General features: G+C 40.1%; 1 protein-coding gene across 6 annotated transcripts in view; it reads right to left on the bottom strand.

The window, feature by feature from the left end:
* Positions 1 to 719: 719 nt before the first annotated feature.
* The window catches only part of ARHGAP44 (Rho GTPase activating protein 44), a 53,064-nt gene continuing 26,000 nt past the window's right edge, over positions 720 to 27,783 (bottom strand). Inside the window, exons 7-23 of one of the 6 annotated variants that reach the window (XM_072403568.1) lie at positions 27,612 to 27,729; positions 27,451 to 27,519; positions 26,777 to 26,858; positions 26,249 to 26,376; positions 24,465 to 24,576; positions 23,465 to 23,546; positions 21,999 to 22,079; positions 21,552 to 21,665; positions 21,348 to 21,439; positions 21,065 to 21,245; positions 17,667 to 17,684; positions 14,353 to 14,565; positions 11,026 to 11,442; positions 9,168 to 9,301; positions 8,632 to 8,976; positions 8,356 to 8,408; positions 4,196 to 4,334 (exon numbers count right to left, since the gene is read on the bottom strand). In XM_072403568.1, coding sequence (XP_072259669.1) covers positions 8,401 to 8,408; positions 8,632 to 8,976; positions 9,168 to 9,301; positions 11,026 to 11,442; positions 14,353 to 14,565; positions 17,667 to 17,684; positions 21,065 to 21,245; positions 21,348 to 21,439; positions 21,552 to 21,665; positions 21,999 to 22,079; positions 23,465 to 23,546; positions 24,465 to 24,576; positions 26,249 to 26,376; positions 26,777 to 26,858; positions 27,451 to 27,519; positions 27,612 to 27,729 — 2,194 coding nt within the window. In that variant the 3' untranslated portion in view covers positions 4,196 to 4,334; positions 8,356 to 8,400. Of the gene's footprint in view, positions 4,335 to 8,355; positions 8,409 to 8,631; positions 8,977 to 9,167; positions 9,302 to 11,025; positions 11,443 to 14,352; positions 14,566 to 17,666; positions 17,685 to 21,064; positions 21,246 to 21,347; positions 21,440 to 21,551; positions 21,666 to 21,998; positions 22,080 to 23,464; positions 23,547 to 24,464; positions 24,577 to 26,248; positions 26,377 to 26,776; positions 26,859 to 27,450; positions 27,520 to 27,611; positions 27,730 to 27,783 lie in introns of all 6 variants that reach the window. The other 5 variants (XM_072403566.1, XM_072403567.1, XM_072403569.1 and 2 more) reach the window with 5 other exon arrangements.

The following is a 27,783-nucleotide window of genomic DNA, read 5'->3' on the forward strand; positions in this document are numbered from 1 at the left end:
CTCTTGAAATGAAATGATTTCATTTGTAATACTTCAGCTGTAAAGTTCTGGGAATTCCAGTTTAAAATTTATAAAATGTATTAATTAATGAATAGGAAAAAATGAAAGACAGCGTCTATAAAGCGTTGTAATGAGGATGTTTTATTATTCAACTTTGTAATGTTTTGGCACTATTACCTGTTCATGCCACGGGGTTTCTGCAATGATTTATTATTTCATACAATGGTTTTTGAGGTACAGGATATTTTTTTTTTAATTTGTTTTTTTTATTTTAATCTAATAATTTTATTATTATTATTTATTAGTGATAATCTAATTTAATTATATAAATAATTAAACTCAGTGTATTTTTTATTTATATCTAATTCAATCAATTTTTTAACTCATATTTTTTTAATTACAATTTTGTGATACATAGGTGGGACTTTTCAAGTACAGAACATAAAAATATTTTATGCTTTAAAACGAAAGGTTAATAAGAATTATGATGTAAAAATAATTTACAATATTCTAAGATATAGGCTCCATTATCATTCGTACTATTGATTTAGTTACTTTTTTTTTTTTTACAATAGAAAAGGATCTGGGAGTTCTGGTAGATCATAGAATTATTAACAGCATGCAATGCCAAGCTGCAATATCTAAAGATAATAAAGTACTTTCTTGTAATAAAAGAGGAATAGACTGCAGAGATGGAGACATAATCCTGCCCCAAAGGACATTGTGGGATTGGAGAGAGTGCAGAGAAGGGCAACTAAACTAATAAATGGAATGGAGGAGCTCAGCTATGAGGAGAGATTAGCTGAACTGAATCTATTCTTCCTTGAGAAGAGACGTATAAGGGGGGATATGATCACCCGGTATAAATATATAAATGGTCCATATGGAGAACTCTCTTCACCATTATTCACTTTGATATCATTACAAAGCACAAGGGGGTCACTCTTTGCGTCTGGAGGAAAAGAAGTTTAATATCTGGATAAGGAAAGGATTCTTCACTGTAAGGTCTGTGAAAATGTGGAATCGGCTCCCTCTGGAAGTAGTTTCAGCCATTTCCATAGATTGCTTTAAGAAAAAGCTGGATGATTTCTAGAAACACAGAATATAACTGGGGATTAAAGTGTTAAAGACAGGGATCCAAGGAACATCCGATTGCCTTGGAGGATCAGGAAGGATTTTTTTTCCCCTTTGTAGCAAATTGAACCTGATTTTTTTGCCTTCCTCTGGATCAAGGTTATGTCTATAGGTTTTTTTATCTGGGATATGTTTATTTCCCTAGTGGTTACAGTTGATTGGACTTGTGTTTTTTTTTCAACCTGTCTATGTGATACATATGTAAGCCTTTTCAGGTACAGATCATAAAAATAATTAAATATATTTCCTTAGGGCAACAATTTCCAATAGGTTGCAAGCAGTTCACAAATGAAATGAAAATATTGAAAATCTGAACTGCTTGCAACCAATTGGAAATTGTCGCCCTGTTTGTATCGGATGAAAGTTGTGGTTTTTAGGGAAATCTATGAAATACATTTCTGTATGAAAAGTCCCACTTATGTGTCACAAAATGTAACAAAATCAATAGGGATACAGTATGAATGATAACGGAGTCTATATCAGAATATTGTGATTTTTTTTTTATCTTAATCATCCAATTAAACTTTTATTTTAAAGCACCAACCCATTACTCAGCTCTCTAAATAAATAACAAAAAAGCAAAGTTTGCATGTAAAAATCTATCATTTCAACATATGTAGCTATCCAGAAAATTTTACGCCATGCCCAAAAAAAAATGTGTTGAAAAAAAGTGTTGAGATAAAACTTAAGCCTCCCTGCTCACATTTATAAAATTCAAACACAAAAATATAGATTTATAAAGCATCGAATTTTAACACAATCAGAAGGAACTGAAACAAAATAATTTTTATCCCAGCAGTTTAACAAAATATAAAAAGTTTATATTTAAACATCTGTAAACCTATAAAAAACAAATATTTAAAAATGTACAAGGAAAATAAATTAAAATATAGGCAGCGTAGTGTCCATGGTTGAGTAACATCTGGTATCTAACATTTTGAGTTATGATTGATTTTTTTTTTTTAATTCGGATAAATCATTTTTATGGAAAATCTACAAAGATCTTTTATGTTTATTTTTAAGGCTGTTAAAACTTGCAGTGAGATTGAGGTGCATTTACGGCTTCCTTGTGCCAGGAACCGCTTCTTCATGGGAAATCCTATGTAGCACCTCCTTGTGGCAACTCCATAAGAAATGAATAAGGGCAGTGGACACACTGCCAAATACACAACTAAGGCTATGTACACACGTGCAATATTTGTCATTGGAAAGGATCTTTCATGATCCTTTCCAACGAGTGCTGTTCTATGGAGAGGGGAGTGGGAGAACAACAGAGCTGCACCCCACTGTGCTCTCTCCCCCTTTATTTCCATTACGATTGTTCATTGTCCATCGTCCGTGGATCCGCCAGGAGGGTCGTTTGGACGATGGACAACAAGCGCTGTGCACACGCCAGATTCTCGTCCGATATCGGCCCTGATATAATCAGAATCAAAGGGAGTCTTGTATTTGCCTACATATTTAAATAGCAGTATATATGTGAATCCTAAACATTCACTACAGGCAAATCATTTATACTTAACGCACTCGGACTGAATTTTTTTTTTAAATGTACTTACTATTTGTGATTACAAAGTAATAAAGACCAAATGGTACTTTGTTTCATACGTATATACTCGAATATAAACCAAGGTTCCTATTTTTTTACCTGAAAATATAGGAAAACAGGGACTCGAGTACAAATCTAGGGCACAAAACTAACATTCAAAACAGTAATCAATAGAAATGCCAACCAATTTGAAAACATTTATCAATAGTATGTTTTTTGTTTTTTATATTTATATTTCACGGGAAAATATTAAACATGGGTTCAAGGCTTTATCTTCACCCATCTTTATTTACAGGTTAAAGTTTTTGGTATTTTTGGGTTTGTTATCATGGGACATTTGCTCTTAAAGACCATGTTACACCCATGGTGTAAAATCATGTGGTTCACAGCTACTGAGCACACAGCAATCTACTGACGTGCGCCTAAGAGCAGAAAACACCAACCTGCAACACACACACATTTGTTGCAGAAATCTTCAAACAACTGCAAGTCCAAAAGCAATGTCGCTTTTTGGAACCAAGCCACAATCTGCATTTGCCTCAATTTCATAAGAAAATAGTCAAATGGGAGACCAGATTTGAACTGCATAAATGCTGCAGCTCATTGTGGGTCTTAAACAGCCCTAAATAATCTTTTGTGCAATATTATGGCCTTAAATAGATGGCGCTGTGTCCCAATGCAAAGTATGTAACAAAATAATGTTTCCAACAGCAAGGGTCTGTTAGACACTTTACGTTAGGACACAGTGACATCTACTGGTGTGACCTGAGTATAGGCAGACCTTTGTTTTTCTAATGGCATTTTGAGGGAAAAACAATTTGGTCAATACTTGAGTATATACAGTATTTATAATGGCCTAATAACTTGTGTTTGAAAAAAGCTACATGGGGAGACTTCACAGGTGAAATAATAATCAATTTACAAAATATCAGATATATCATTTCCAGATGTAATTTTAGCAGATAGGCCTGCCTAAACTATGTACAACTGAGTCTTAATAAATATTAATTCACATTTAAATAATCCAAGAGGCAAAGCATGTTAATATGAGACGAAAAAAAGACTTGGGGAATAAAAAACAAAAGTTTTCAGATTGCGGAGCATCAAACCCTCACATTGCAGCATTGATTGGCGACACAGATTCCCCGTTACAAGAGTTGCGAGACTCGTGGGAACAAGATAGCAGCACTGACTACTACAAAATGGCGGACACGCGACTCCAGTTACTCAGAAAATAATTCTCAAGTTACAAAAACTTGGACTTTGACACCTTGTTACCTGTCTCAGTGGTCCAACAGACATCAACACACTAAACGTGGACACGGTATGGTGGTTTTTGGACAGATCCCTTTTTTTTTGTTTTGGTGGGGGGGGGGGAAATTTGAGCCACCGTGTGGTCAAGGCCTGTTCTGAGAAAGGCACCCCCACCCTATAAGCACGAGGGGGTTATTTGAAGGAATTGGCACAAAGTTGGCTGTTGGGTCACGTTGGGCACAAGGTGTGAGTTACTGTCAAAGGGCCGTACTCTCCGACTCCTCATCCGATTCTGTTCTGCTCTCCGCCGAACGCCGTTCCTGTTCTTTCATGGCATTGCGTTGCAAGGCAGTGTCAATCTCTATGAGGATAGATGGAATGTCAAAATGGATGATATCTGAAAAGGAAGCCAATGAGAAGAAGGTGTTAGGAAGAGCCCATGAATTCGGATTCAAAGATCATTATTGGTCACTATTTTGGGTTGTCTTGAGGACACACTTACCCCACAGGTCAGAAATGTGCTAAATACCAACTTATTGGTCATTCCTGAATGGAAAAAGTAGAGTTCAGTGGTGGTTTGCTTCGAACACCATGCACCCTACTTTACAAGGCACGGCCTATTTACTTTAGTTACGGCTCCTAACACAACTTCCAAATAAAGATTTTTAATATAAATGATCAAACTATGTAAAGAAATGTATCAAGACTCGTAATCAATCTCACAAAAAAATTAATATATTGCATCTTACCGGACAAAATCTTGTTCCCTGTGCACTGTACCGAAATCCCCAACTGTCATGTCATCCCCAAATGTCATCAGCAGTCATCCCAAATCTACTTTGTGTACTACAGAACACCATTGCTCTATGTAATGAAAAAGAGGATGAGGAACAGGGGTGTTCTATAGTCCTAACACACTTCCTTGTCCGAGGGTGACAACGCTGCACCCTCAAACATACAGAGTGATGTCACCTTACTGGACGGATCACCAGGTGAAAAACATTTTACGCAGTTCAGCTTTTGTTGTCAAAATTATATATATACAAAAACTTTTTCCTAGTTTTGGATAGAGCAGTAGGAGTTTGAAACCGTGATAAATGTTTTTTGGGGACGTCCCGATGTAGCAGAATTACTGTAGAAAACTCAACTAAGGCAATGTCATATTGAAAGTAGAGTACTGGAAGGCTAGAACCTCTGCCAGATTTTAATTTTTGGAACCCACGCTTGATTAATCTTATCCATATTTCATGGTTGTAAAGAACCCCTCAGGTGAACTTCAAATAAAGGACCGTGGTTATGGTAAGACTGCTCTCAAACAAAACTGGGGGCCCCATGACTGGGAGACCCAGAATTTCAGATCAATATGTAATAAGTCTAATGAAACCAAAGATCTGAGAGTGCAAAAACTCTGTAGATTTGGGTAAAATAAGAGAATGAAGAGCAGCCCAATATAGGAGAATGGAGAACAGCCAAAATTTTTTGAGGACATGCTGGAACCGTGTTTGACAACTGTTCCATGGAACCCTAGGGTTCTACCAATGTTTGCAAGAGGTTCCTTAAGCAATGAGCAGTTTATCCAACTCAGGTCAGTTTAAGTGACGCCATCGAACTTTTTGGCTGTAAAGGTGACAATATTCCTAATGGCCAGCATTGTAAGAAACATTCTTCCCACTGACCACCACACTAATATACAGTGGTCTGGGGATACAGTAATTATAGCAGGGGTTCCCTGGGGACCTAAAAGTTATTTCAAGGTTATGTTAAAAAGGCCAAGAAGTTTGCTTTATTCTGCTTCACTCTTTTGTCAACCCAAATGGAGCCCAGTTATGATTTTTGGTTTGGCACTCCATTGGACTTTGTTGCAGGTTTTTCCTCATTTTCTGTATGATAAAACCTAAATATTAGGAGAATAGGAAGTGATAGTAAAATCTTTCTAATGAAGTTCAGGATATCAGTAGAATTCAGAGGTTTGTACCCTTCACCATTCATTCCAAAATTAGAGAAAACTTCCACTGGACATAATGTTTGAGAATATAGGGTTAAATCTATCCCAAGGGTTGCACAGAGGAGGATATTTGGATTGGGATATAGTATACAGGATTAAGGGATTTGTTAAGGTTAACAAGTAATCCTTAGTTTAGGAGTTAGGTTTATGGGTTTGGTTCAGAGCTAGGGTTGGGTAAGTGATGCCGCCATTGTCTAGATGAGGGTAACACATGCAGAAAGTAATGCAAAACCTAAGCTATGCCTTTAATTTGGACTGATACTTAGGCTCAGGATGAATCTAACCTGCTCAGTTAATAATCTTTTTTTGTTGGTGATCTGTCATCAGTTCCAGGTACTCATATACTGTATGTTCTCATTTTACAAGCCACATTTGTAACCAAACGTAGTGTGCATAAATATTGGGCCTGATTTAATAAAGCTCTACAAGACTGGAAAAGACAGACTATCATGTACGAACCTGTGTAATCCAGCAAACCATGAATAGATCTGGTCCTGGATTAAAAACATTTGCCAAATAATAGCAAATTATTTTTAAAAAATGAGTTACAGGTTTGCCGGATGACCCAGGTTCTCCAATGATAGTTAATCTTCTCCAGTCTTGGCCAATTGAGTTTATTGTTCCACACTAAAATTTTAAAAGTATTTTTTACAGTAAACATGACATAAAAGGTTTGATGTTATCATGGTATCATGGCATGGTAAAGTATAAAAATCAATACATTTTAAGACATTTGGAGCAAACGTTTTCTTATAGTTCTTCCAAGCTAGAAATAAAGTTGAGAATTTCCTTGCTATAAAACTTATTTTCACTTTTGCACGTAAGAATTGCACGCGATTAGAGTAAAACAGAAAGCAAAATACACCATTTGACTTAAGCACTGGTGGGCATCTGACCATTTAACTCAAGCTTGTTGGATGACCCATTCCAAACATGGCCATTAATCTAGATTTGCCTCCTCCTCAGGGACTCCACCCTTCTGGGAAGACTTCCACAAGATTTTGGAATGTATCGGAGTGAACTTATTAAGCAATAGGACCATTTGTTAAGTCAGTTATTGGTGTTGGACCAGAAAACCCAGACAGCAAATCGGAGTTCCAATTCATTTTAATGGTGCTCGGTAAGGTTGTTGTCAGGATTTTTTGCAGGACATCTCAGTTCCTCTACATCAAGCACCTCAACCCATTTCTTTTTGGAGCTGGCTTTGTACACAGGGACAGCACTTGTGGAACAAAAAAGGGCTTTCACCAAATTTACAACAAATTTGGAAGACCACAATGGTCTACAAAATCTTTGTGTGATGTAGAACTAATTGTAATCTTCACCGGAAAAGTCTGGTAAATTGAAAAGGTGCTCACATACTTTTGACCATATAGTGTGGGTGCAATGGTCAGGTATCCTCAACCTTTTGACCATACAGTGTTTGTTAGATTTATATTTAAGTGTGTTTGGATAATCCTAAAAAAAATAGCTAAAACATCCACAGAACTATTACAGTTTTTACACCAAATATTGCCAAAATACGACAGGAGAAAGACATCTCACCAACATCATGGCTCAAAAACCAATCTACAATAAACACATTGGTTGGTACAGGCAACAAAACAACAGCTAGAAGCACAGGGTACGACACCGCACACCTTCCCGGTTAGACCTTTGTGTTGGTGGACATATCTGTCAAGCGTTAAAAGGCTAAGCCATGCGTTTAGGGGGTAGCAGGCTCATGCGAAGTCTGCCACCACAGGGGAGGTCTTACACATAGCTGTCCACTACTACTCAACTAAAGTCCTGTTTGGTTGCACCTCAGCAACATCAACCAGAAAAAGTATAACTAGAAGTGTTAACGTTCTTGAAAATGAACATACAACAGGAGAGCGGAGCATGAGTATGACGTTACAAAGTGCCAGAGAATGTTTTGTGATGTGCACTGCATGGTACGTTCAATTCCAAAAGCGTTTTTGATGACTTTCGTCAAGACAGCTACATGTACAAACATCAACTGGGAGTCAGGCCAAGAACGGAAAAGAGGCAACGGTTTAGCATGGGTGGGCAACCAAAGTTGACTGAAAAAAAAAAACAGGTCATAAAATAATATTTGACATCCCCATAGGTCCAGCACATTCTCCATCATAGGCATAACCAATGGTAAGGTTATTAAATTTTTGAAAAGATTATCAGTAGTCCTTCTAGGCATAAAACACCATACTTGTCCTCAGTTTAGAAACCTCATGGTTTGGCATATGTATGCCTCTGGTTTATGTTGAGAATTATGGGAAATAATCTTAGGAATAAAATCTGCAAATTATGCATATGGTGAGAACAATATGACCAACAGGGTGCTCAACAGATACTTTTTGGTTGCCTTCAAGTGAATGGTCAAGGTGGGTGTGAAACGCTTGAAGCTCTAGCTTACCAGGAGACTCCCCCTCACACATATCCAACACAGCGCCACTCAACGTCAAACGGCTGCGAGGAAACAGGAAGGGAGAACGAGGGGAGACAAAGGGAACACAAAAAAAAAAAACAGAACACTTAGTGCTTTGAAACCAGTCCATTTCCAAAGAAACCAAAGTTGACCAGAAGAGTCTTCAGTTCAAAATATTTAAACGTTTTTTTAAGTACCAACATTTTTTTCTATTAGATATGGTTGAAAAGATCCTCCAGATGAAGGAGGATGAAACCTGCTTACCTGTAGACATACTATCTCCAGGAGAGAGACCATCTAAGATACTATTCTCCGAAGACTGAGGACTGGAAGCAGATTGACTTGGCGGCTGGGGTGGAGGAAGAGATGGCCTTTGCCGTGGTTTAGGAGTAGGACGGGTTTTTGTTAAAGTGCTGGTCACAGGTGGGGGAGAAGCCAGGTTTGGGGTCAAAGAAAGAGAGCCTTGGTAGTTGAGTCCATAAGGTGATGGTGTGCTGGGAGGGGTTGGGGAAAGACTGACAGGAGAAGGCTGACCCGTTGACTGGTCTGACACTGCACCTGTCTGGGTGTAAGTGATCTTAGGTGGAACTGGTGCAAGTTTCTTGGATGCTGTGGAGACAAAAACAAAAATTTGAGACCATGAGACCAGTTTGTACACTACTAGTTACAATTTACCCCAATAGGGCAGTAGATTCCCTTGATGTCTGTAGCGAAAAAAGCCTTCACAAACTTGATATTAGGGATCTTACCACCAACCAGCCAGATGCCTACTGTAGTACTAAATCATATCTAGCAAGTACCTTTCCTAAGGGAATGAGGACTTTGTTCCGATGAAAGCTGGCTCAGGCCTATTCCACCTGCAGACACCATATGGCCAGTGCTTGGACTTCCCTTTGGTCCAGAAACTGGAGAAACCTCTTTCCCTTTTAACGTACTGCAAAAGAAATTTGCAACATGCATGAAAAAGTTACCCTGACTGGAAAGCCATATCTTGGCCCAATCATTATACATTAGAAAACAATCTATTTCGCTGTGTCTACTACATTTTCATTCCTTTGTTTTAGAAAGTCTAAAAACTACAATAAAGATTTCAAATCAAAATTCAACATTTTATCTGACAGGTGCCCAATTAGTTTTTCAGCATTGATCAAATAAAACTTAATTTTTTGGAAAACCTATGAACATCTTTCAGGATCATATACATTATAGAATTTGCCAGCTTTTTGAAAATTGTATTCCCATGGCTCCTCAAGAAGCTTAATATGAAGAAGTTTTTCTTTAGATAATGGATATTTGACTAGCTAGATATAAGATTTAATTTAAGCTAATCATACTAAAAATTCCTGGGAGGCTCGTAAAACAAGCAGAATTGTCAACATTTCTGTTTCCAATTATTTCTCATTAAAGGGGCAACGGTGTACAAATTCATAATCTGCTCAACTTTTCATAGAAAAGCTACATTGCCAGATTATTTTCATACTATATAGTGCAGCTCAAGGAAATAAATCTTAAGAGCAAAATCTTTTCAGTATTCTGTGCCTTTACTAGGTCCTTGCCTATCATCAGTCTGTTTTAATAGTTTCTTCTCCCCCCTTGAGTCCGTGCAGGTTCTCTTTTATCCAGGACATTGAATATCTAAAAGTAATTAGTGTAACTCAACTGCACTTGTTCTTGTAACGTTGAAGATGTTTTGAAACATTTCAAGTTGCTTTGTCTGTTACCCATTGGTAGAACTGAATATCAGTACTCATATACACATTGGTAGAACTTGACCATCAGTACCCATCTGCTCATTGGTAGAAAGTGAACCCATTGGTAGAACTAGTCCATCAATACCCGTCTACCAATTGGTAGAAACTAAACCCACTGGTAGCACTGAACCATTAATACCCATCTACCCATTGGTAGCAACTGAACCTATTGGTAGAACTGAACTGTAAGTACCCATTGGTAGCAACTGAACCCACTGGTAGAACCTAACCATCATTACATATCTACCCATTGGTAGCAACTGAACCCATTGGTAGAAATGAACCATCAGTACCCAGCTACCCTTTGGTAGAATTGAAAAAGCTGCTTGGATGGCTGAGAAACATCTTCAACTTTAAAAGAACAGGACCAGAAATTCTCCCGCCTTGATTTGACATGGGAACTGTCATCATGGTGTGTTGAGTAAAAATATCTGGACAACCTCAACTTTTTTGCTAGACCATAAAAAATCATCTCCCACAAGTAAAGAGACAAACGTTGTTGACTAATCCAGCTTTATCATCTCTGGCACTATTGATCTGGCACTGATCGTTGAAATCTATCCTTCTTATTATCTAATTCTCCTTGTAGAAGAAACTATTTTCATGAAGTCAATAGACTTTGCTGTGAGACTGACTCATGATGTTTGCTGACTCATTGTGCAAAGGAGCGAAGTTGAGATTTGCTGCCTTCGGACCCCTACGGATATTTTAAGCCTCGCACGTCCTTTGGGGGAATTTGCTGGAGCTTAAGCACAAAGCCACTGAAAATCTGCAGAATTTATCATAGCAGTCTAAATGATTACCTGCCAAAATGAACACTGACTCGATCTAGTAATCCCTTGAACTCAACATCCTTTCCATGGCGAGGCAGTTTTATTAGATACACAGCAAATCTATTTTTAATTACCTAGTCAGCTTGGTTCCTTTGTCTCGAGCACAGGAACAGCTGAGCCATGGGGGCGAGGCAGACATTGCGGGTAGGTTAGGGTTACCAGATGGGTCAGGTTTGGTTAGGACGAGTGGGGTTTTGATGTAAAGGGGTGAGACGTTAGGCTCAGAAGCGTGAGTTTCAGAAAGGGAGCTTTGCTTAGTGAGGTGCAAAAAGCAAGGTTTAGGGTTGGAGTTTATGTCAAGCTTCGGAGGGGAAGGAGGCAAAGTTTGGCTGTAACCAGCCCACCGAAAGGTAGAGGTAGCGTCAGGCCTGACAGATGGCGGAGCTTTTGGAGGGTGAGGATGGAGGGTAGGGTACGAGAGGGGTCGGTCATCTTCTGGGGAAGGGTAGTTGTAACAGGAATCCGACCACTGGGGCGAAATCTCATCTCCGCTGTTCGGTGTTGGGTTGCGGAGAAAAAAAACAAAAACAAAAAAAAAAAACAAAAAAAAAACATAGAAAACAGAAAACAAGAGCAAAAATATTTGTACAAGGAAGAACCCAACATGTGTAAGATATGATATGAAGTGCGAAGGGCTGGAAAATAAAGTCACAAATTGGCGAGAAAGCCATTGCGCTGTATAACACAGAGCGACGGAGTGCAGATATTATGGTAGCTGCAGACATGACACATATATAGCGAACACGCACAAACACATACAATCACAAAACATGCAACTCTGTACAAAGACAACATATAAAAGCAGACACAATCTAATATGCAGGGATTCCTAATCTTGACTTCTAAGGGCAAATTTAGGCAAAGAATATTTTGTTTAGTGTAGGCCAAGAAGATCCAATATGAGTCAGCAGATTGCCACTGACCTCAACGGAGCAGAATAATTGCCAGAGGCTCCATTTAACCCGCCTTACTGTGGACACAACCGGTCCCAATAAAATCCCCTTTTAAATTGCCTTGACTAAGTGGAACTAAACTGGTTTAGAATTGGCTGCCTAACCAATTTGCAGAAGAGACCAGCCAATCATGGAGCAGTAGCAGAAAGAGAAGTTCTGACAACAAATTATTTAAAGGACAGATCTGCAGCTTGATGGAGATTCCCTTTAGGAACTGGTAAATGATATAGAAACAGCTCTATTCTCCAGTCTCAGATTGACTTATAAAAAGTAGACAAACAGGCAACGTTTTGGATTTTCACACTGCATTCTTGACATGTCCCTGATTTGCTGGGCTCAAAAAGCCATTTAAAGCAGACACATGAGACAAAAATAGAGCAGGAAGCTGTGTTATAAATTAAAAAGCAGCAAAGGCGCAATGACTGACCAGCAGGCAGCCGCAAAGTGGGTGAGTGAGGGGGTGAGGCACAGGCCGCTAGCCACGCATATGGCAAAGCAGTATGATGTTGCTTTGTGTTGCAAGCAGGCCGCTTTTAGGTCCAGAAAAGGGGGGCAGATATCATATGAGCAACAAACAAAACAAAATGGCTGCTGTAGACCCCCAGGAGCCATTGCTTGATGGTTTTAGAGGACATGAAACATACAAGTCAATAATCAATCTACGAGGGACGTAAAAGGAGGCTTCCTATTCACAATGCACCATTGAGGAACTCAACCTATATACTATGATCAGCCAAAATATTAAAACCACCTTTCTAAAATTGGCTAGGTACCTGTTGTACCACTGAAACAGTTTTCTATTGAGGAATGTGGAGTCTGAAGATGTCCTGTGATATCAAGGCATTGGGCCTAATTTATTAAAGCCCTCCAAGACTGGAGAGGATAGACTATCATGGGAGAACCGTGAGTCAGCTAACCTGGAAATGATTTCCTAAAAATATATTCCTCTTAGTTGGGAAATGTTTTCAATCCTGGACCAGATCTATTCCAAGTCTGCCGGACCACCCAGGTTCTCCCATAATAGTCCACCTTTCCAGCCTCGTACATGTACTTTAGATCACACTGACTGGCTTTCTTCTCAAAGTGCAAACTACTTCCAGAGGTACAAACCCCATGTACCTGAATGATTATTTAGACTAGGCCACCTACTTTTTATTATTGCATGCTTTTAACCAGAGCAAGTCCATGTGGGATTGGACCAGAGAGTCTAGACTCCTCCTCAATGAGCCTTTGGCACCCATAACCCCATCTCTGGTTCACCAGTTGTCCTCCCTTGGAACACATTTGGTGGGTACTAACCACTGAATACTGAGAACACCCTACAAGACCTGCCATTTTGGAGATGCTCTAACCCAACGTTCAACCATCACAATTTGACTTTTGTCAGACGCTAAAATCCGAACTCTTGTCATTTTTCCTGCTTCCAACTAATCACCTTCGAGAACCAACTATTGACTTGCTGCAATATATTTCCAATCCCATGATATGCACTAATGTAACGAGATAATCAATAGTATTTATTTGACCATTCAGTAGTTTTTGGCTGATCAATGTATAATAGAAGTGGTGTTTTGAAACCTCTCATGAGTTGGTGCAAGTATGGATTCAAGCATTTCTTCCACCCAGTTGCGGTAGAGTTGTCTGCTGAAAAATGTTAGATGTGGTCTCTGAAGACAGCTTCCATCATTTCCATTACACTTTTTGTTCCTGGTGTCTAAATATCTCATCTACCTGTCATCACATGCAGACAATCACCAGACAAAAATGAGACATTTGAGTATCAGCAAAAAACAGAGGCAACTTGCCACCATTTTGACAGTCAATGTAAATGCATTCTTGTAGGAAAGAGTATAGTTGAGTGATGGTTTACAACATACTTCCACAACTGGGTCTCAAAATACTTTACTGTGCATCTGTTGGCCATTTCTAAAAATTCTATTGGCTTGACTAACTTTTGAACTAAGCCCCAACCACCTTCAACTTCCTTCTTCAACAAATGTGGTGCAAAAGCATGAAAAGGTGAATCCACATGGAGCCAATAACCTTGTCCCCAAATTCTAGTTCACTTACCCATCTCTAGCTTGTCCCAGGGGAAAGTATTTACCTGACTAAAACAATAAGAGCATACACTCAAGGTTAAGTTCTTTTCGCTAAGGATAGCTAGGGTTTTGGGAGTGGGGTGGCCACCAACTGGCTACTCCTCAGGTTAAATGTTACTAATAGATTTAGTCTAAAGACAACACAGCCCTGAGAAATGTTTTGTTGCTATATTGTTGAATTGCATGTGCATGGCAAAAAAGCGTCAAAAACAGCCAAATTGTGACCAACAATGGATGGGCGTAGTTGGTAAACCTAAAAGCGGTCTTTGGAGAGAGAATCGCATTTAGGGTGTTCAGAAAGACAGGGTGGCGAAATGAAAAGTGGAGGTGATGGCGGTTGAGTGCTTACCTTGTCCTCTCAGGACCCGGCTGCGAGCTGCTACTGGGAGGAGTAGGGGAGGGACTTTCTACAGACAAGTCGGGGTTTGGTGACTGAGGTGTGACTGCGGTTTCGAGCGGAGGAGCAGGGGGCTGCACGGCGGGCGGGGTGGAGGGGCCTTTGCGGACTAAGGAAGAACCGCGGCGGGCAACCCAAGAAGTGTCCATCACCCGTACGCCCATGCTATGGGGGGAATACAAAGACATCTGCTTACCATCTCTATAAAGGAGGTTAGAGAAAAAGAAAAAGACTGAGCCAGAAAACAGTGTGATAACAAGGTCCCCGAAGTGGGGAACGAAAAACGAAAACATAAAACAACAACAGGTTACAATATAATAAAAAACAAAAAATCACACACAACATTAAACATCAATACACCATCCCACCTGGAAAACAGCAGATCGTCCAATGAAACAATATAAAACATACAATTCTGAGCATGAATTCTCAAACCAGTTACCTACAGAACGTTTATATCAAATTCGGTTTTTATTATATTCCAAACTAAGGTGCTTTTGAAAATTCTAAATTCTTCATCTGGGTTCAAAGCTCCATCATTACCAATTAAAAACCAATAAAAGAACCCAATGGATACTAAAAATGGCCACCATGTGTAAATCCTGGTAATTAAAATCAACAGTAAAACACATTGTAAGCGATCAAGATGCGTGATATCAATTTCTGTGGCACCAAGAGCCCTACACATGATGGCCATGAACAATACCCACCACTATAGGTATAAATTTGGCATTGGAAAGCACTAGGTGGAACCATTGAAAATAAAAATATTTGAAAGGTGACTCCATACACTCCAAAGATTTTTGAAAGTGCTCAGCTGCAACATTTACAACATTTAAAGTCAATGCATTTTCATAATCCATTTTTGTCATGGCCTACTGGAAGCATCAGAGATCCAATCTGATGAGCGTCATGGTTGGAGTCTTTAGAAGGAAAATAAAGACGGCAGGCGAGTCAATCTACCAATATAAAGATAACAAACAACTAAAATATTTTCAGCCCAGTCAACCAACTTTTTGCACGTTTTGAGTTGCCCAGAGTCAGGTATTTCCAAACTTGTTTTCAATAGAGCAATATTATGATTAGAGTACTTCTGTCAGAGGATTGTTTGTGCAAACCAGTATTAGAAATAAATGCAGACACTTATGAAATCCTTGAATATCTACAAAATGATTTGAGTGTATTAAAGGGGTGCATTTTTATTTTTTGATCCAGAAATTTTTTTTTGATCCATTTGGGTTATTTGGAGCCCCTTGGTACTTACTGAGAATGTACTAAAATTCTAGTCTCCTGTAGCACCCCTGCAGGCCCTGACTGTCTCCTAGTGTCCATAATCTCTGGTCAGGCCCTCTAGAACTGTATTGATTAATTATTATCCGCTACCCCCCTGGGGAGTTCAGATGAAGCACCCGATATCCAGTAAATTGGCCATCATTGTCCTTAACCAAACAAATTGTAGGTACTGTAAGGGGTGGAACTAAAATAATTCCCTGTTTCTTCAAGCTCCAAAAAAAAAAAAAAAGAATTATCACATGTCCACTCTTAATTTGTCATTCAGGTTTGCACCATATTGAATTGGTTTGCAACCAATCTTTCCTGAGATTCCTTCATTCCACCATGGTGGACACCAAGTTCAACATTCTATGAACAATAAAAGTTATGTGCTATAGTCCATCATTGCCATTATCAGAAACCAAACTCTTTTTACAAGCGTTTTAGGGCCTCAAATTTTACAGCAAAATGAACCAATAATGATTATCCTATATGGCCAGACGAAGACGTTGCGAAAGGGAGTGAGCACAAGCTTTGAGAAGCCAAAAAAAGCTGAACCATTGAAAAGCCTCCTAATGAGTACATTAAAATTCCCAGTGGACAGCTGCAGTCTGAGAGCTGTTACTGGAGAATGGGCAAATTCCCGTCAATAATCTCTGCAAACAAGAGACGTCTTGGGCATCCTGACCACAAATGGGATTATTTAAACTGGAACTCCAACCCAAACTTTTGGATAGTGCAAGGAAGGATCAGAAACTTTGCCTGGATATCCATTGCCACTTACTGTCCCAGTGATAACCACTGTGGACTCAAGTCCCATTTTAAAGTATATAAACACATCTTAAGGATAACATTTTTTATTGCTTGTTGTCACCAGAAAGTGTCCCTTCTCACTAAATTTTTGTTTTCACACTTTTTGCCTAAGCAAAACTAGACAGGGGAATGCTACAATGGGGGACGCGGAGCAAAGTGGACCTCCGACCACTGTTCCTTGGACAGCATTCTTGCCAGGATCATTACCTTTCCACTGCTTAAATAAGGACAGGGAATGCCAAAAAGGAAACACCAAAAGCAGAAGGGAAAGAATTCCAAACTGAATTTTAGTCAGGCTGGTGTATTAATAAAAACCCAACACGTTTCAGGGGTTCAAAGGCTCTCCCTTCCGTAGGGCTGGGAAATGCTGAATGATGACTGTACTGGGCTAATAAAAATGTTGGCATGCTGAAGGGTAATTAGTGTCATCCCTCCAGATGGTTATTAATCACACTAAATACCCCTTTTTTTTTTTTACTGTTAAAGAGTACAAAGGCCTGGTTAAAGGGGATTCATTAAACCCCTGAAACGCTTGGAGGTTTATGATACCAGAGTCTATCTAATTAAGATCAAATCTGAGCTTTATACCTCCTGTTTTTTCCTTGCACACCAAATTGTAAAACATGCAGGGGCACTTACCCTTCCCTACTTAAACTGCAGTGTTCGAAGTACTGTAGGTTCAATTCCTAGGCACATTTTCCCTGTGCTTGTGTTGCTTTCACCCAATCTGCTTTCCTTGCAATTGTATTGCACCAAAATTGGAGCTCTTGATTTAATCAACACAATTTCCTTGTATTACCCAGAGACTTGTGGTTACCAAACAGCCATTGTGGATGCTGTTGTTGGATGCCTGTCACTACCCCTGTTATAAGGGCACCTAAAGCGCTGCAAATGCACCAATGACAAAAAATGAGAACATTCCCATTGCTTAGAAAGCTATTTGAGGACATTAGATTGTAAGCTTCTTTGACCACATATGACATGTATTCTAAAACTTTATTGGTGCTATAAAAATATTAAAACAATTGACTGGCCAAGGAAACGGTTACACAGAACAGACAGATATGCACACATTTTGGTTGGACATGCACCGGGTGAGAGACAGATGACCATGTGGGATGGGACAGTAGACTACAGGACACACATGGGCCGGAGAGCCAAGTCAGGGAGGTACATCTTACCTTTGAATTTTCCTAAGGCTGCATGGACAAAAACACAAGCACCGTTAGCGTGGAGAGACACTGAAAAAGGGAGGAGCTCCGGCTGCTGTATAATCTAACACTGAGCCCTGCAAAGTCGCCGAAGCCATATACACAACACTGATTTACATTTATGCCAATTGTTTCACATGATGCTTATACTCAGCCTTCCTGATGAACCACAAATATTCTACACTTTATAACCCAGAGAACCCGTGCTTAGGTAACTTGGAGAGCTTGTGCTCTTCCTCTAAGCTCCTACTGCATGAAACATGTTTGACAGTACAATGAGGCAATGCTTGCTATATATTCCCCATAAAACTCAGCTTTCCTGCTCAACTTTAAACCATTATAATATGCTTTATATTTAGGATTTCCAATTAGGGGTAGCAGATGACACTATCCAGGTGGGAGGGCCCAGACCTGAAATTCCTATTCTAAGCTCCCTGCACACAGCCAGGACCTGGCATTACATTGCTGCTTTGGCAATTGTAAAGTAGAATAAACAGCAATTGCAATTTGGAGTGTCAGAATAATTGTAACCCAACCTTAAATATACAAACACATGCCTTGTGTATGCAGATTGTAGTCCCCAAAACCATTATTTTCCCTAAAAGGATTCTGGAGAAACTTTGCAGCTTTTGTGCAAGTTTAATACCAAAGAATGCTTTGACTTGCATTGATAAAAACAGGGGGGGGGGGAAAGCTGATGGCCGATGATTTAAATTATTATTATTAATAACAATAATAATAATAATATTAATAAACAGGATTTATTTAGCGCCAACATATTACGCAGAGCTGTACATTAAATAGGAAATAACTGATAAAGCATTATGCAAAAAGTAACTTCTAAAATATCAAAATATCTATCACAACGAAATAATCAGTTTCACGTGCAATGCAGTTATTTCCTAAAACTGACTTAACAAAGGTCAACATGGATAAAAAAGAGTGCATGAAGACAACATTAAAGGCCAACTGGACTTTCAGAAATAAAATCAACCAAAAACAAAAAAAGAATTCCAGGTTTATCAAAACAAAAGGTGTGCAAAGTCAAAGGCAAATCTAAGCAGAAAATCCTGACACCATCCAGCAAGCTGCAAAGAGAATATTTGCTCTCAGTGTTGAAGCTGTGGTCCAGCTGAGTCGGAGCTACAGCTCTCCAATCAGAATGGAGCATGATCAATAATTTTATCTCAGGGATAGGTGACCCCCCCCCCCATTGGAGGATTTGGTTTGGATTTGCTATCAGAATGGTTACAATTAGAGATGGTGGATCTTCCTAATAATAACAAGGGCAGCAAAAACTGTGTTAACCCTAAACCTTCATAAAACTATTTTGCAGTTACAAATTAGTAATCTCCCTGGAATTTTTAAGCTGGGTGGGAAGAAGCTGTGGGCTGGTGGTGGCCCCTGTATTGTGAACCCAAAATAGTTGGGTGGTTATTGAAAAGTGCTGGGTAGTGCACCCGGCTAAAAGGGGCTGGGGAGAACACTGCATACTACTAATGCTTGGAGGTCATTTACACAATTGCTAACACTGCATCCCTGCAAACCTTTAAAATCAAATACTGCTCTTTGCTGATATTCTCTTTCTAAAACTAAAAACCAGGCAGGTATAAAAAGGTCAACCCTACAAAGCCTTATGAGGCAATCCTCTAAGGTGTATTAAAGACAAGCCACATGGCATATTTTAATCAACAAAATTTATTTATTCTTTTATATAAAATATAGATTTTATTATTAGCAAAATATAAAAACATCATATTAAAAAATGTTTTTGTTACATAGTACATAACCAAAAAAGATATAAGTACACTCTCCCAACCTATATGCCTGATAAGATATATGGCTCAAAAGAAGTAAATATTGTCTTTATACGTTAAGAGAGTGTACTGATATTCTTTTGGTTATGTACAACAAAACTTTATAGTTTGTTAACTTTTTGGTTATGTAACAACAAAAACTGTTTAATATGATGTTTTTATATTTTGCTACTAATAAAATCTATACTTTATATGAAAGAGTAAATACATTTTGTTGATTAAAATATGCCAACCTAACAATTTAGGGAAAATGTTGCTAACCGGGTACCCCTAATTCAAGAAATACTGCCCATCTATTGATGGTGTGCCAGAATGTCCAAATAGCTGGACCTCACCATAGATTAAAGGAAGGAAAGAGAGAAATCTCTTTCCTTTCTTTAATCTATGCCAACCCAACAAGCCCATTACTGATGAACCAGATTTGGATTCACATCAGCAGATCTATTGCCACAAACCTATTTTGGTAAAATACATCCATAGAGAACCCTAATACAAAATAATATTAACTACTGCATCTGAAATTCTGATCACTTGACCAATGCCTACTAAATCATATAAGTGAGGATCTGGCAGTCCAATGGCAGCTGGGAGACTACGCTATGTGGACAATGTATGTGGTCACCTGACCAGTAAACTTATGTGAGCTGTTGGGCATCTCATGACCATTGATATGGAGTTGGACCACCATGCCAGCCTACACTCTTCTAGGCTTTCCACAATATTTTGGAGGGTGTCAGGTTGTAAAGCCAGGTGCTGATGTTGGATGAGAAGACCAGTCTCGCCTTTCCAATTCACCCCAAAGCTCTCCAGTAGGGTTGAGGTCAGGCCACTGTGCAGGACCCTCAAGTTCCTCCTCAACAAACTGATCAAACCATGTTGTTATGGAGGTTCAGTCATGGTGGAACAGAAAAGGGTCTTCGCAAACTGTAACCACAAGGCTGGAAGAGCACAACTGCCTACAATGACTTCATATGATGGAGTATTAACAGCAATTGAAACACTTGAACTAATTTGGTAAGGTATCCTCAAACATTTGGGAATTCTTTATAGTAGGTGTGATGGTCAGGTGTCCAAAAACATCTGCTGGTTATGCATCCTTCTTCTAGGAGACCAGCAATGGCAGCCTTCATCTGATTCTCTTTCTCTGATTTTCTGATTTTTCTTTAAGAACATGAAAAACCAGTAAGATCTTGGACACGAGACCCTGATTTGACAATTGGATTTTCCAACTGCACAGCATTGGAAGATCCAATTGCCTACTGCTCGTTCTGAGGAGCACTCATGATAACCATACTGGTCCTCTGGCCGCTCAAATAGTTCTTTCTTACAAATGCCACCTATGGGGTGTTTAATAGTATCCCACAAACAAGAAAGCATTTGCCGACCCCATGGGTATCAGCTGAAACTGAGGTCATCTCATAACTAGCTGTAGGAAAGGTATCACAGATAACAGGCTCCAGGAAATGATGCCAATCCTCTTGTGAGCTCACCCACAAGATACTTCCAAAACTTTTTAGAACACAAACGAGTAACATAATAAAAAGATTATACCCATCCTTTTTATAGAACTCCAGCATCATGTTATCCGTGGCCACGCTAAGCGGTCTCCTAGCCTGGTCGTGCTGCTTGCGGTCCGAGTGGTCCATGTCTGGCGAGGGCATAGAGCTGTAGTTTGCATTGTGGTTGGTGTGTATGGGGCTGCCATAGTTCCCAGTCACGTTAAACTCAATTTCTGTGTGAGACATAGGTTTGATGTAAAATTTGTGTTTGTCAATACTTCAAAGAAAATTTTTATGAGGCTGAGCTCTTGGACAATACGAATCTCTGCACTCACCGCCTGGAAAGAACCAATCTGCATGTTGTATAATTGGTTCGATAATCCCTACAATCTGCAGCGAGACGGTGGTCATCATTTCCGTGATATTACTGCATGGGTTGGGAAAGAAGGAAACAATTGGGCAAATTTAAGGATAATAACTGAAGAAACTCAAAATTTCACGGTGTTGTAAGGGAGCTTGAGCAAGTTTGGCTAACTTACCCTTCTGCTAGCGGCCAGAGAAGGTTGGGCCCCAGCACGATGGCCATATTGCTGGGAGTCATTTTGTTTGCGTCTTGAAACTCTGTCAACTTGGACAGAAACTTGATGACGTATCTGGGACAGGAGAGAGAACAAAATGTTTGTATGGAAACTGGTGAAGCAACGATGGGTCTCAAAGGTTATGAGGTAGAAGGGAAGATGCTAAGACGCCCAAGATACAAAACAACCGAGTGGAGACTGGAGGAGTAATAATGGGTCATAATAAGGAAGGAGGAGAAGGTAGATACAAATGACCAAAAAGTGATAGAAACACCACCATCTACCACAATGGGAGACATTGGATAAATATTTGGATGAATATTATGGGCAATCCCAAAACTTTTCTACCAAATGCCATAGCCAAAATAAAAATTTAAAAATGGCGGCATTGTACCAAGGTCCTCTTACTTGAAGTTATTGTAGTTGGGTTTCGGCAACTTCTCACAAGCGTTCCACAGAGCCTGAAGCCTTTTGTCCTGATCCTGAATGCTGTGATGGGGGAATAAGACACAGATCATACAAGGCTGAGTGTGGATATGACATAGGGGTCATAGGCGTAGGTGTCCTCAAACTGGCGGTATGCCCGTATAAGCAAACGTAGGCAGTGCAGCTACATGGCCCATGCTCTGAAGCCTTTGTTGGTAACCCAACATAAACAATTCCCATCTGGATCTTCTTCTTTGTTTTAATTTTTATAAACATATATTTATATATTATATAAATATATTTATATATTTTTTTTAAATGCAAAACAGACCCAATTACCGTAGTTAGTTTACACACAACCTGGCCCAGAGTGTGTATCTATGATGGAGGTTCCAGGGAGTTAGATTGTCAGTTTTTTGGAGGAGGAGTCTGATATGAGGGGTTCAGGGGTTTCTGTCTGTGACTCCTCCCCTTCCACCTTTACTGCCGTGGCAGTAAAGACTGAAGGGGAAACCCCTTCCCAGCAACCTCCTGGGAAACCAATGTCACATATACCATGGTACATATTCATGCACCATTCAGACTGCCCCAAGATTGGGTATGTATCATAAGGGGCATTTCCGGAACTGAAAAAAACGCCTGCGCAGTGCGAGATCCCATGGCGCCAGAAAATAATGGCTGCACCTGAAAAAAGGCAACCGGGACAGCACGGGACCTACTGGAGTCAGATTGTGGGGAGATTAAGGGTTCCTCAAAAATACAGTAAGTTTTGTTTTAGTTTTTGTATATGAAAGAGAGGTTGATTTTGGTTGATATAGGCAAAGAAATTAAAAAGCTGACAGGGGTTTACTCATCCTTACATAAAAGATATTAAAAAAATGTGCTTTAAATTAAATTTTACATTTGTATTAAATTGTAACCTTTTTTCTCTCTTGCCCCATTTGGACCAGTTTTTACATTTCCACTATCGGCCTATTTATTCAGAAATAACCATATTAAATACATCAGATAGCAAAGCAATTAAATTGGAAATCAGAGGAAACATAATAGCTACTGCGAGAAGGGGGAGGAATGAGTTAAATGGGACTGATTAGAGTTACAAATTCCAAAAGAAGAACAAATTTTTTTGAAAAAAGTGATATTCTATTGATCTACAGATCAATGAAATAATAATTACAGCAAAACATTTGTTACATTGTTACCGGATTTATTCAACGGCGCGTTTTGGCATCCAGCAATTTCTTGGGGGGTTCTGGACAGAGCTGGACATAAGCTGTGTTCTAAAAACTTTGTCCAGCTTTTATAGGATTTATCTCTCATGTATGAAATCCTCAAATGGATGAAGCTCCCTACACCTGTACTACAAGTCCCAGCTGGAACCCGATATCTCTCCCACTGCAGATGTCCCTATAACCCATTACATTGCTGATATCAGAGAGCGGACTCACTTGGAAGCTTGGATCCATTCCTCGTACAGCTCAAACGTCATGAGGGGCTCTGGAAGCTCTCGGAGGTAAGACTTTAATGCCCCTGAAACAATAAATCACCATCAGAAGAGTTAATTGACCCAGGGGTAGAGTGCAAAGTGCACCCAAAAATGCATTTAAAGAGGACATCCGCTCTTTCTTGTAACCATATCTGTGGTTAGAAATACCTTCAATGCTCTCGCTAAAGAAGCACTGGGCCTCTCCAAGGCTGGAGAAGATAGACTATCATGGGAGAACCTTGGGGATCCAACAAACCTGGAATGATTCTGGTCCAGGATTAAAAAGATTTGCCAAAAATTAGCAAATGATTTTAAGAAATCTATTCAGGTTTGTTTGATCTTCCAGGTTCACCCATGTTAGTCAATCTTCTCCAGTCTTGGGGAGTTTTAATATATCAGAGATACAGTAAATGCAGAGCTGGAACTCAAATTATATAAAAAGGGATCTGTATGAGTCCAGTATTAGGGAAGCATAAAGAGACCCTGTCACAGGACACTGTAAGTGCATTGAACATATGCATGTTGTTTGCCTGTAAATGAGCCTTTTTGTTTACCCAGCTCAGTAGCTTAAGCTGAGGCCCTGGAGCCTCAATGAGAGAAAGAATTTAAAATGCAGGCTTCTGCTGAGTTATTCTTATTACACAGTATTTATATAGCGCCATCATATTACAGAGCGCTGTACAATGTCCATAGTTGTGTCACTAACTGTCCCTCAAAGGAGCTCACAATCCAATGTACCTACCATATTCATATGTCAATATTGTAGTCTAAGGTCAATTTAGGGGGAAGCTCCAGGCAGATAGTGTCCTGGCTGAGATTCGAACCTGGGACCTAATGCTGCAAAGGCCGGAGTGCTAACCACTGAGCTACCATGCTGCCCTGAGTTGCCACTTTTGCCAACCCAGGGTGCTCTGGGAATTCCTTTGTAAAATAGAAATATTTATTAGGAGAAGGGCACCAACCTGCAATAGCGTGCGGATCTGCCGAGTACTCCGCCACGTCGACGACGCAACAATCTAAGGCAGCTTTTAACTTCTTCAGTTTGGAGGCCGAAGGAGCCACTCGGAACAAACCCTGGAAGGGGAAAGAAGGGAAAGACGATAAGAGTCATGGAGTGAATAAAGTTTATTAGAAGCAATGCTGGAGTTGCGTGACCTTCGCTGACGCAGCTTACAGAACCCATGGCAGGGCAGCCAATGGGAATCCCTGAATTCTGAACAAGCCACACCCCTACAACTTCTTTTTTGGGGCATTCAAAAAGCTTTATTCTTAAAAATACACTGACATCCCACCAGGCACAAAGCTGCTTTGCTAACGCGTTTCGCCCTATGAGAAATCAGTGGTGAAAAATGACTAACGCAGTTTTATTGAAGGTCAGAAAAAAGGAGAGCAGTAACAGTGCAATGTGCGCTCTCTCTAAAATTAAAAATGACACGATTACCCATCTATAACCTCAGGATGAACTACACATGGGAATTTCACTTGTTTGTCAGCTCAGGATTTAACCCCTTGATGACAACCAATTTACAATGCTGTGAATTGGTAAAGCAGAACTCCATTTGCAGCAGGTCTGAGACACAGCTTAGTCTGATCCCTGCACACACAGTTTTACTGGACAGTAAAGGAGCAGCAAGCGACTGATGAGCTTCTCTCTCTGCTACTAGAATACATCAAGGCAGGACATCTGATTGGCTCTTAGTGCTGCCTCTCTCCCTTCAGTCTGAACCTCAAGTCATCAAATTCCTCATTTCGAAACATATCAAAACATTTAAAAAAAAATGTCATTTTTGCTTGAATTTCATAATCACAAGCAGCCAGGCCCGTGAAGGTTAATGCGACCGGTGGTGCTGATAAGTGACATGCTAAGTCACTCGCAGCAGATGCTGGGGAGATGAAACAACGCAAGGAATGTCAAAGGCGACCACATGGGAAGTGGAAATCGATCCCAGATGGTGAATTTCATAAAAAGGACCAACGCGGCTGCTCTTCCCTTCCTTTGACCTCATTGTAAGAAATGTTTTATAATCAGAGGACAGCGCGGGTGACACAGAAGCTGAAAAGTGCAGAATGCGATGGAGCCGGGTGCCTGGGGGTGGGGGTATGCACAGCCTGCAGGCTCTCTGGGCCAATGATAGAATTTGGGAAAGGATACGGCTTTGATACTGATCCATAGCGGATAATTGTATCCAGCTAGCCATCCATTAATCAAAAAAGTTTGGTGCTTATTCAGCACTTTTTTCTTCAAAGTCACTGCAGCAATGCGCACAACGCCCCCCTGGCTGCACTACACCCATGCACACTTTTTGCACTCATTGACAGCTTTGGCCATTCACAACCCCTGCACCAACACAGATTCCTCTGTACCATTGTAATGTCATTTCAAAAAGATAATTTGCAACATTTTATTCAAATGGAAGCCTGTGCATCAAAGTGACAACTCAAAATGCTATTGGGACACAGGAACAAAACGTTGTCATGCTATAACAGGAAGTGTCTGATGGTTACAGATTGAAAAATTGAGTTTCAGACATCAAATTTTACAGTCCGGGTCTAGAGGTTTATTAAGGAAGCAGATTACGCGAGGAAATGTCACCTTTAGCACACTTTTCATGCAACTAATCACTCCCAGACCGGAGAATACGTTGCGGATACCGGGCACTGCTGATGACATGCAGCTGACAACACACACCAGGGACTCATTAGGGAGAGCCGATGAAGGGGGGTGATGGCAGATGTTTCGTTTTACCTCCTCCTGCATTCCGCACTCAAGCAGCATGGTGACGCACGCCTCGATGGGGAACGCAATCTCTCGACCGCTCACCGTTAGATGCTCCTTTAAAGGCTTCCCAAATGATGGCTTTTCAATCCAGGCCTCTGGGAGGACCAACAAGCAAAGCAGAGGGTGAGAAATGAATTGCAGGAATACAAGATTATCTGTGCTGTCCCAGCATTTTTTTCTTCCATTACAACAACCAATCACAGCCCTGCTTACAACGATTTACCCAAGCTCTAATGCTAAGGGGTGATCTCTGATTGGTTGTTTAGGAAATTGCACTTAACTCTTAAACCACAACAACCAATCACAGACCAACTTTCAGTGATCTGGCAAAATGGATCTCTTATCTTGGAGCTGATATTAATTGGTTGTTTATTTAAATCTATTAAAACAATCCAACTCAACCTATGGTCCTATCAGTCCCAATCAATACCCAGTCCATACTCATGCACACCACCCCAGACATGCATACTTAGGGGGGCACTTCTCAATACACACCTTGTTGGGCTTTGATCTGGGGCATCACGGCTTGCAGCAAAGCCAGAGACTTCCTGTGGTACTCAGCTTGGATTTCTATAAGCTGCAAGATATGAAATTGGTTAATTGTACAATGCAGGAGTGCAACGAGCTACAAAGTATTTAAGTTTTTAAGAGCAAGACTTCCTGAATTTAATGGAACTCAATTTGAACACCATTGGGAATGCTGTGTGTATGAAGGTGGGGGCAATACTGCTTTTTGACCCTCTCCATTTAAAGTCTTAGGGAACACAATAAATAAATAAAAAAACAGAGAATTGCCACCATAGGTCCGGAGATGGGGATGGTGGGGTAATCCTTTATACGGGGGCAGTGAACAACAGGGCATGTCCTATACAGTGAGGCCAAATAGGTACCAACCCAACTTTTTATTACCCCAGCCTGTAAGGGTTTCTGGCATTTCACTTGGCCCCGTCTATTCCTCTGAATGCTCCAAATATCTTGTTGGCTACTGGTGGATCTAGTCAATGTTTTAATCTATCATTTGCCTATAGGTTGCCAAAAATTCTACTGATCTGGCTGCAGGCTAGTGTAATCCTTAGAATGATCTATGGCTCCGATTGGCTACATGTAATTTGTTTCAATCTCCTGATTGGCTACAGTTCAGTTTCATCCCCAGCAACCTCTTTACTTACCGTCTCAAAATAGTTTGCATAGTCTATTTCTTTGGCCACAAAGTTGTACATATCTGCTGACAACTGATCCTGGAAGGAAGCACAAACAGACAGTTGTATTTTGCACATTATGTTTGGAGAATTGACAATATTTTTATATCAGGAGCGGAGGCTCCACCCACCCTACAGATCTCTACGCGGTTCGCTGCCTCTTCCATTTCTTCCCTCAATGCGTCAGCCTTCGCTCCAGAGGGCTGCAGATTGCTAGAGATGCCGGATGACTTAGCAGATTGCTGCCACCTGCGACCAGACAAAGAAAAAAAAAACAGAACAATGTCAATTCAAAGAAATGCA

Source organism: Pyxicephalus adspersus, chromosome 3 (genome assembly GCF_032062135.1).
Source record: "Pyxicephalus adspersus chromosome 3, UCB_Pads_2.0, whole genome shotgun sequence".
Lineage (NCBI taxonomy): Eukaryota > Metazoa > Chordata > Amphibia > Anura > Pyxicephalidae > Pyxicephalus > Pyxicephalus adspersus.